General features: G+C 47.2%; 1 protein-coding gene across 1 annotated transcript; it reads left to right on the top strand.

Moving 5' to 3' along the window:
- The first annotated feature begins 4,215 nt into the window (after positions 1-4,215).
- On the top strand, positions 4,216-10,602 carry LOC149415789 (uncharacterized). The gene is made up of 2 exons (XM_089641702.1): positions 4,216-6,025; positions 6,863-10,602. The coding sequence occupies exons 1-2, from the start codon at positions 4,216-4,218 to the stop codon at positions 10,600-10,602; spliced, it is 5,550 nt and encodes a 1,849-aa protein (XP_089497828.1).
- Positions 10,603-11,214: the final 612 nt, after the last annotated feature.

Below are 11,214 nucleotides of genomic sequence, written 5' to 3'. Positions count from 1 at the left end.
TACACGCTGATTCGCACCACCACCCAGCGCAGAAAAGAGGACTTATCCATACATTGGTGACCCGAGCGACCAGAATATGTGAAGAACATAAAATCGGAGCGGAACTTACGAAGCTGACCGATGCACTGGAGCGTAACGACTACCCAGCAAGTCAGACAAGGCAAATCATAAGAGCCAAATCTGCACCAAACGAAGACAGAATTGAACAAGAGTCGAAAGGCTGTGCCTTCCTGCCTTATGTGCACAATGTGACAGACAGAATTGCCAGGCTATTGAGAAAGGAAAATATCAAGGCTGTCTTCGGAACAACAACAAAGATACAGGACTTACTGAGGTCTGCAAAGACTAAGTTTCCTCTGGAAACAGATGGAGTATATAAACTCAGCTGTTCCGGATGTGACAAGGTCTATGTAGGCCAGACAGAGCGGACTATCTCCAAAAGGATTTCAGAACACTTCAGAGCCTGTAAACTCGGCCACCCTGACAAATCGGCAATTGCCGAGCATTTGATTGACACCGGGCATTACTTTGGATTTGTTCCTGAAATCCTGGGGAGACCCAAAACTTATAGAGCACGGCTGATTACGGAGGCCATTGAAATACATAAAAATCCCGTAAACATTAATAGAGACGATGGAGCTTAGCTCAATATTTCTTGGTATCCGGTAATTGATGGCTACACCAGAGCTAAACGAAGAAAACCACTTTAAATAAAAAAAAATAAAAAAATAATAATTCGTTAATGTTAGCTCAGAGGGTTGGAGCTGGCAACACGGTATCACAACCTCATACATAAGCTCACATTTTTACACAACCTCAAATAACACATCTGCCCTGATGATGGACACTGCAATGCTGTCCGAAACGTTGGCTAAAGAAGGAGTTAGCGAAACACGGCATAACACCCCAAAAACAAAAAACTATGAACTTCATTCCAATTTTTGCCTTCAAATAATAATACTGTGTCATCGGCAAAGGTGATAATATCATCGGCAAATGAACTGTTACATAATTCATTTATATAGATATTGAATAAAAGTGGTCCTAGAGTGCTTCCTTGAGGTACACCAAAGTTTCTATCAGCCGGATCGCTTAGAGTATCGTTAATATTCACTCTTTGGCTCCTATTTTCTATATAACTACCTAACCACTTAAGTAGCTGACCCTGAATGCCGATGCGCTGTAGTTTTTTCAAGAGAATTTTGTGTGAGATAGTATCGAACGCTTTGGCTAGATCCAAGAAGAGCGCAATGCATTTTCTTCCTCTATCTATATTGTTGGAGATGATTTTCGTCAGGTTTGTAATGGCATTTTCAGTGCTCAATCCTGGTCTGAAGCCATACTGTCTATTGGAAATGATATTGTTTTTTTCAAGGTAATGACTTAGACGATTCTTTACAATTTTCTCAATAATTTTCGAGATTGAATTAAGCAAAGAAATTGGCCGGTAATTGTGTATCTGCGATTTATCTCCATTTTTGTGAAGCAGTATAACAATAAAGTTTTTTAAATGATTTGGAAATTTTCCTGAATTGAAGCTTAGATTGGAAATATACGCGATTGGAGTTGCTATGAAGGATTTAGAAATTTTTAGCAGAATTGATGAAACGTTATCAGGACCACAAGCATTCGATGACTTAAGTTCGTCAATTATATTTATGACTTCGTTTGAAGTTGTTTGGATGTTGTCTAATTTATGACCGAAATTAGATATTTTTAACTTAGCGAGATCGGATTCTGTTGTATTAAGATTGTTGAGAATTTTTTTCGCAAGTGTGACTCCCACTGACGTGAAATAATTATTGGCAAAATTCGCAATGATTTTTGGGTCTGAGGTGTTCGCGTTATTGATGTTCAGTGATTTAATATCGGAAGATTTATTTATTTTTGTTTTAGTTATATTGCGAAATGCTTCCCATAAACGTTTTGGAGTACAGTTATTTTCGTAAATTATTTTTTTATAATAATTTTCTTTGGCCGATTTTATTATTTTTTTGCATAAGTTCCTATAATTTTTGTAATGAGCTTGTACTATAATATTTTCCGGGCACCTATTCGCCTTTTTATGAAGTTGGTTCCTAATGTTAATCGATTTGATAAGGCCAGGGGTGATCCATGGCGTAAGTTTTATTTGTTTATGTGGTATAAGTTTATTGCTTGTATGTTTAGAAATATATGAATGTAATTTAGTGATAAATTCATTCATCGATGAGTCGGCATCGATTTGGTCTAGAACATTTTGCCAGTTTTCTGAGCTCAAGTCTTCAATTAAGTTATTATAGTTTATTCTTGCAACATGTTTAATTTTAGCAGGATTAGGAGGTTTGTTTTTAAGGCAGAGTGCTGTTGTATAGTGATCTGAGATTGTAGAGTGAATGACAAATGAGTCAACATGGTTAATTTTTTTGATGTTGATGTGGTCAAGACAAGATTTACTCATGCCCTGCTCACGAGTAGGGCTAATAATTGTCTGAATGAACCCATTTTCAGTTAGCAAACATAGGTAATCGTTGGATTGGCGGTGGTATTCGGTAATTGTATTGATGTTGAGGTCGCCTATAATTATTTGCCGTTCTGTATTTTTTGAGCTGTTGATAATTGATTGGAGTGAATTCAGAAAAGTGTCAATATTTTGAAAAGAGGGTGATCTGTATATTGCAAAAATACATAGATTATTATTCAATACAATTTTCAGGCAGTTGGCTTGTGATAAGAAAATTTCATCAACTTGAGATTGAAGTCCGTCTCTGATGTATACAACGATCCCGCTAGACTTATTAAGATATATGTTTGTGTGGTGTTCAGAGTAATTGTGAATAACTTTTGAGGTGTAATCTTTACTAAGCCAGCATTCCGATAAAATAATAACGTCGAATTGGTAATTGAATTGATCCAGAAAAATTAAAAAAATCGTCAATATTAGAAATGCTTCTTATATTTTAGTGTATAATTTTAACGCCGTAAGCACACTGTAACGGACGTAGTTGACCATATTATTTAATTTCATAAAAATTGTTTACTTTTATAAAATGTCCCTACTCCACGCCACTGGCAAAATCACCACTCCCCGCCACTGGTCATTTTGTCCAGTTTTCGGCCCAAGCGGCTTGAAAACTTTGACTCCGAATGGCTTCGATACCACATCGCCGGCTTACCTGCCGCGTGGATCAATGTCCAGCATTTTTTCTATGTAAATTTTACATAGAAAAATCAATTTTTAAACATTGCAAATATGTATATTTTACTTGTTCATCCCCTCGGCGGTAGTCAAATAAACACTATTTTCGATATACTACCGCTGAGGAGATATTAAAAAAGCTGTTTTTCACCCATATGTAAACCCATTTTTGAACAATATTTTTTACCCTTTTTGCGTGTACAAAAATCCAGGAACCTCGTAGCATAGTGAATCTTATCTCTTTCTGAGCGCTATGTTACGGGGGACCTCGGAAAAATACTAACTTAACATGTTTTACAAATTTGATCGCTTGAGATCATTTTTACACATTTATTTTACAAACATTTCTTATTTTTTGTCGTATCTTGACAAACAAAAAATCTAGTTGTCAAGATACACATTCCTATAACTACTATGCATTTAAACTATGTAATTATCATTCATGTAAGCGCTCAAAATCTTTTCTAACTCTCAAATTTAAGCGACTACTATCACCAGTACTACCGACAAAATGAATATGCAACAGTTTGTCGGAGGCTATAAACTCATTGTTGGCGCGGGTACAACCCCCCACCACTTTTGGGCTCCTAGCCCAATGTCGGGCGCGAGTCAGGCTAATTAAATATAAGCAGCCACATAATTAAAAATAAATCAGTTCATCTTTACCACCGAAACCAAGCGTTTTATTATCTACAAGTGACTCCTGCCCAACATCTGCCTCACCTCGCCGAGTCTTCTGCTCCAAGATCTTCTGGTGTTACCTCTTCAAGACCAGCCGGCCCTCCTCTGGAAAACCGCCAACACCAGAAGCGAGCAGAGACAACAGCACACCCAGTGCCCACTATTCACCAAGCCTGGGTGCGGGAGGCAGATTTCATCAAATATACAACTATCATCATCATCATCGGCCGTAAAGGAGCATTCTCATCGGTTGAAGACACGGTTTGGACCCGGCGCCTAAATCTACAGTCTTGTGCGGACTCCCGTCCAGTACAAGTGGTCCTTCGAGCCGGGATTCTCACACGCCTTCAACCAAGATGTCTCCAACTTTACGGTCGAGCCGGATCCAAGACGATGGATCCTCAACACCATCTGCAGATGCCCTGGACGCTGGGTCTCAGGCCACGGCTGCGGTTCACGTCACGCCTGACGTAACCCCCATGCCCACGCCCAGCACTACTCCTGACATGGCACCACCTGCACATCATGACTCACCGCCCTCCACATCTCAAGAGGATGCGATGGAGTCATTGCGACAACAGCTTCGCAGTCAAACCGAGCACATTGAGAGACTTAAAGCAGCTCTTCAATCAGCTCCAACAGCAGCAGCCCCTGCCCCTCCTGGACCTTCGAAGCTCCTGGAGAGGTCACCACCATCATGGACGCAGCCCGGCCAATCGAGCCCGGTGCCTCTGGTGGACCAGAGGTACGAGGAACCAGCAGCAGCAGTGCCTGCCCGATCTGGACCCGTACTCCTGGAAGGGTACCCTGCTCAAGGAGGACCCTGGCGCTTCCAAGGGTACAGCCCTGGATGGGTGCAGCCCGGCCAACCGAGCCCGGTGCCTCTGGTGGACCAGAGGTACTCAGCAGCGGCGCAGCCAAGGCCAGCCGGTCCCCCGCCCTCGTCACCCTGGCCCAATGCAGGGTGGCCAAACATGATGCAGCCTGGACCCTCTGGCCCCGTACCGCCCGCCCCTCTGATAGAACAGAGGCAAGCCGTACCTGAAGTGCCAGCCGGACCTGTACCTCTGGTGGACCAGAGGTACGCATCACGAGCGCAGCAAGAGCCAGCAGGCCCTGCGCAACCAGCACCCTGGACCATTCAGGGATGCCCAGTACTGGTGCAGCCTGGACCTCATGGCCCTGTGCTGCCCGTACCTCTGCCCCACCCGGGGTACCCAGCGCCGACGCCAGGATCACCTGCCGGACTGCTGGAGCAGTGGGACGTGCCATGGACACAGCCTGGACCACCTGGACCCTCTGGACCATCTGGACCATCTGGACATGTGCCGCCCGTACCACTGCGCGAACAGGAGTATGGCGTGCCGGCACGGCCAGATGGCCCGCCCACAGCCAGTACCAGCTCCATGCCGAGATTCCCGCCCCAACCTACGGCGGATGAGACGGCCCAACATACCAGAGCCTGGGTTCAGCATGATGGCAGTCCCATGGCTCAGCTGGCCTCCGCCCTGACAGAAGCCATCAGAGCTTCAAGGGCTCAGGACAGCCCCCGTCCCACAATCGAGGACGATCCACGAATGGCGGCCCTTATTGCCAGACAATCTATGGCCAAGGACCTGCCTCCATTCTCTGGAGATCCACTGGAGTGGCCCACCTGGAGGGCACAGTTTAACCAGTCTACCTCCACATGTCGTATGACCTCCAGCGAAAACTTGATCCGCCTACAGCGGGCCCTCAAGGGGAAAGCCCGAGAAGCCGTCGGCCCCCTTCTGATGGACCCTGCCCAGGTTCCGGAGATCCTGGCAGTCCTGGAGCAGAGATTTGGAGGGACTACTTCACTCGCTGCTCTGATGCTGGACAAAGTGAAGAAGCTGCCCCACCTCACAATTGAGGCCTCTCTGGAGGACATCGCAGACTTCTCTGGCACAGTTCAAAACCTGGTGGCATCACTCCGCTCCCTCAACAATGATGGCTATCTGACGAATCCAGCGCTGCTCAGTGACATCGCGGGGAAGATGCCGCCCACCTTGCGGTTGGCGTGGCTGATGGAAGTGCGGCACTACGAGGCCTCCGCTACCATCTGCCAGTTTGCCGCCTTCCTGAAAACCGTCGCGAACGCCATCCCAAAGTCCGGTTTGGTTGACCCCGCGAGGTCCCGCCCACGCCGTGAACACACGCTCGCGACAACGGAACAGTTTTCGCGCAAAAACGGTGCTAAAAAACGTGATACCTGTGAAAGTTTCTTAAATATGTCTGCCGCGTCAGAAAAGTTTTCGCGAAAAAACAATTCGAACAAAAGTGACACTTGTGACAACAGTTTAAACACGTCTGCCGCGTCAGAACGGTTTTTATCGCGGGAAAACAATGTTTACAACAACAATTCTAGTGAAAAACAACAGTTCGCGAAAAATAATCGAAAGCCCCAAATTTTGTCTGGTAATAATCGAATGCCCCAAATTTTGTCTGGTAATAATCGAGAAAATAATCGAAGCGGGGAAAAAGTGCAAAACAGTTACGATGAAGTTCGCGAGTTCGACAACCGCGCCGGGTGTGTTCAGTGCGGTGAAAATGGCCACCAACTTAGCGAATGTCGTACTTTCGCCGCGAAAGACATAAAAACCCGTTTTGTGACAGTTAAAAGTGCCGGATTGTGCCGAGTATGCCTCAATGGCAAACATTTTACCAAATTCTGCAAAGTTAGTGACTGGTGCGGAGTGGGGGAGTGCAGATACCCCCACCACCGACTTCTTCACAACCCGAACTATCGTGAAAATAACAATACAGTGGCAAACGTTCACAATATGTGACGCCATACCGAAAGTGCCGTGTTAAAAGTGGTGGGGGTCATATTGTCGGGCCCCAAGCGACAGATTAAAACCTTTGCGCTTCTGGACGAGGGCTCAACTGTCACCCTTATTGATGCCACCACAGCACAGAAAATCGGCACAACCGGACCTACCCGTGAGCTACGACTACACGGAGCAAAAAACATGTGCTCAACAGACTTGACGTCCCGCCGCGTGCCAATTACTCTACGCGGCGCCGGAATCTCTGATGAGTACGTCATCAAGGCCAACACCGTCCAGCAGCTCAGCCTTCCTGAACAGAGGGTCCACGGCCGCTACATCACCCCCACACTTCTCATCGGGCAAGACAATGTACACCTTATTGTCTCGAGGGAAGTGCGCGACGTTCGTGACTCTACGCGAATATTGTCACGGACGGCGTTGGGGTGGATTACCCATGGCGGAGGGGCCCCTGAACACGAAGCTGAGGCTACAACACTGGCCCTGCGCGAGGAGAGCCACAAAGACGACCTCATGAGTGATCTCATCAAACACAATTTTGCGATTGACTCATTGGGGATCACGTCCGCCTCTCGTGTAACTGCGCACATAGTACGTGCAAATCAGCTGATGGAAGATACAACCCATCAACTGACATCTGGCCGATGGGAAACCGGCCTTCTGTGGAAGGAGAATAATATCACACTGCCTGACAATCGGCAATGTGCATTAAAACGACTGTGGTCTCTGGAGAGAAAATTATCGAAGGAAAAGGACTTGGCAACCGCCTATGCAGCTAAAATCAACGGACTTATAACACAAGGCCACGCACGTGAACTTACGGATCGAGAGGTAGAAAAACCCTCTGCCCGCAAATGGTACCTACCGCATTTTGCCGTAGTGAACCAAAACAAACCAAACAAGATCCGTGTGGTGTTTGATGCTGCCAGCCGCTGCCGAGGGACCTCCCTCAATGATCAGTTGCTGACTGGGCCTGACCTGCTGACTTCATTGTTAGGAAATATACTCCGGTTTCGAGAGGGAAAAATAGCTCTCGCCGCCGACATCAAGGAGATGTTTTTACAAGTGAAAATCAAAAGTGAAGATCAACAGTCACAATTGTTTTTATGGAGACCAACACCTCAACAAGAACCACGTACTTACATGATGTCATCAATGATGTTTGGCGCTACCTGTTCACCAAGCAGCGCCCAGTACGTGCGAAACAAAGTGGCCCAGGAGAATTCTGCACTATTCCCTGCTGCCGCAGCCGCCATCCAAACAAAGTTTTATATGGATGACTATTTGGATGCGGTCGATACCAAAACTGAAGCGACAGCACTCATCACTACTGTTGCCAAAGTACTGTCAACTGGAGGATTCCACCTAACAAACTGGGCCTCTAACGACACTTCAGTGATGGCTACTATCCCGCTTATAGACCGAGCCAGGTCAGCCATCACCATAAACAGCGGAGAAGCAGATACCGAGAGAATCCTCGGACTTCTGTGGGATCCTGTCACAGATCGATTCTTATATGCATTTCGCGATGCTGCCGATCCTGAACTGATCAGCAGGCCTACCAAACACCAGCTGCTCAGCATTGTTATGAAAATCTTCGACCCTGTGGGCTTCGTCGCTTGCCTCACAGTCCGATCGAAGATACTACTACAAGCTGTCTGGCGATCCAACATCGGATGGGACGACATCATCACACCTGAACACAACGAAAGGTGGATGGACTGGCTGGGACTTTTGCAAGACTGCAAAGTTGCCATACCTCGGCGATGCTTACAAAACAAAGAGAGCTTCGTCACCCTCCACCTCTTTTGTGATGCCTCAGAGCAGGCATGCTGTGCGGTCGCCTACCATACCGAGGAGATTGATGGGAACACCACAGCCACCTTCTTGGCCAGCAAGTGCAAAGTGGCTCCTCTGAAACCTCTTTCAATACCCCGCCTTGAGCTACAATCAGCGCTCATGGCGGCCAGACTGGCAGCAACCCTGAAGAAAGAATGTCGCAGCAACATTGCGCGAACAGTGTTCTGGACAGACTCGACAACAGTGTTGTGCTGGCTGCGCACAGATCCACGCACATACTCCGCCTTTGTGGCCAACAGACTCGGCGAAATCGACGAGCTCACCCGCATTGCAGATTGGAGATGGGTCCCTACCAAACTAAGCCCGGCAGACATCGGCACCCGAGACGTCAACACTCCTGACCTCTCGCACTCTGGACGATGGTTCAGTGGACCAGCCTTCCTGACCTCAGACGAGGCAGAATGGCCGCGCGAACGGTGCAAACTGCCTCAGCCTGATGATGGCACCCTGGAAGTGAGGCCTCAATACGTTGGCATCACAACAACTGTGGCAGAGACACTGCCCGAAATCAACAGATTCTCTTCATGGCGTCGACTTATTCGAACTACCTGCTGGATACACCGTTTTATTAAAAGGTGTCGTGGAAAACATCACGAACAACCTGATAAATATTTAAGAAGCGATGAAATCAAAGAAGCAGAGGCCCGATGGGCAAAAATATGTCAAGAAGAGACATTTTATCATGACATAAATGCGCTCCAGAAAGGAGATCCACTACCAAGTGACAGCCGGCTCAAAGCCTTGAGCCCCTTCCTTGGACCTGATGGCCTACTGAGGATGAATTCCAGATTACAAGCCCTCAGTAAAGTGCCTCAAGCAGTGCGGACACCGATCATATTAGATGGTGATCACGCCTATACAAGACTTCTGGTGAGACATCATCACCAGGAAGCCAATCACCCAAGTACGGAGAGAACCATGGCTGAGGTGCGAGGCAGCTACCTTGTGCTGCGACTGCGAACAAATATTCGGATGATCGCCCACAACTGCCCCACCTGCAAGATGCGCAGGAGCAAGCCAGCCCCCCCACTTATGGGGCCCTTGCCGCCATCAAGGCTAGCCCACCATGTTCCTCCATTCACAAACTGTGGACTAGATTACTTTGGGCCGATGGAAGTCACCGTATGCAGACATCGGGAGAAAAGATATGGTGCAATCTTCACATGTCTGTCTACTCGTGCCATTCACCTTGAGCTGACAACTTCACTGACCACGGACTCCGCCATCATGGCTTTACAACGCATGACGGCGCGCCGAGGCCAACCAAAAGCTCTGTTCTCAGACAATGGTACGAACTTCCATGGTGCCGACAACGAGCTGAAGGATGCCATCGAATCACTCAAAAATGATACCCGGATGAGGGATCATTTGTCAACAAAGGGGATCGAATGGAACTTCATCCCTCCAATGTCTCCTCATATGGGGGGAGCTTGGGAGCGCCTGGTGCGTTCTGTAAAAACCGCCCTGAAGGCCATCTTGCTGGAACGAGCTCCACGCGAAGAGACCTTGAGGACAGCGTTTGCCGAGGCCGAGTGGACTGTAAACAACCGCCCCCTCACACACGTCTCGGTGGATCCCAGGGACGAAGAGCCCCTCACCCCCAACCACTTTTTACTGGGAAGAGCCGGAAACCGACCTCATCTGTCACTATACGACAGGCAGGATGAGGAGGTATGCCTCCGTCGCCAGTGGCGTATCAGCCAACAACTTGCTGATATGTTCTGGAGACGGTGGCTCCGCGAATATCTCCCCACCCTGGCTGCTCGCCAAAAATGGCAACAGCCAGTCATCCCCATCAAGAAGGATGACCTCGTGATCATCATGGACCCCGCTATGCCCCGCAACAGCTGGCCACGCGGTCGAGTCCTTGATGCCACCCCTGCTGCAGACGGCCAAGTGAGGACCGCCAGGATCCAGACGAGCACCGGAATTTACGTCCGCCCCGCTGTGAAGCTCGCTGTAATCTTGCCGGCCCCACCTACCGATGCAGTCTCAACAGTACCACCAGCCCAGCACCATCCCAGAGGGACTGGCCGCCGCGGACTGCGCCGTACCAACAAACGTCCTATTTTTTAGTTCAGCATAGCTAAACGGGGGGAGTGTAACGGACGTAGTTGACCATATTATTTAATTTCATAAAAATTGTTTACTTTTATAAAATGTCCCTACTCCACGCCACTGGCAAAATCACCACTCCCCGCCACTGGTCATTTTGTCCAGTTTTCGGCCCAAGCGGCTTGAAAACTTTGACTCCGAATGGCTTCGATACCACATCGCCGGCTTACCTGCCGCGTGGATCAATGTCCAGCATTTTTTCTATGTAAATTTTACATAGAAAAATCAATTTTTAAACATTGCAAATATGTATATTTTACTTGTTCATCCCCTCGGCGGTAGTCAAATAAACACTATTTTCGATATACTACCGCTGAGGAGATATTAAAAAAGCTGTTTTTCACCCATATGTAAACCCATTTTTGAACAATATTTTTTACCCTTTTTGCGTGTACAAAAATCCAGGAACCTCGTAGCATAGTGAATCTTATCTCTTTCTGAGCGCTATGTTACGGGGGACCTCGGAAAAATACTAACTTAACATGTTTTACAAATTTGATCGCTTGAGATCATTTTTACACATTTATTTTACAAACATTTCTTATTTTTTGTCGTATCTTGACAAACAAAAAA

Source organism: Hesperophylax consimilis, chromosome 17 (genome assembly GCF_061612785.1).
Source record: "Hesperophylax consimilis isolate HC1 chromosome 17, BYU_Hcon_1.0, whole genome shotgun sequence".
In the NCBI taxonomy this organism is placed as follows: domain Eukaryota; kingdom Metazoa; phylum Arthropoda; class Insecta; order Trichoptera; family Limnephilidae; genus Hesperophylax; species Hesperophylax consimilis.
Note: the sequence above shows the minus strand (reverse complement) of the source record. Positions and strands in the feature narration are given on the sequence as shown.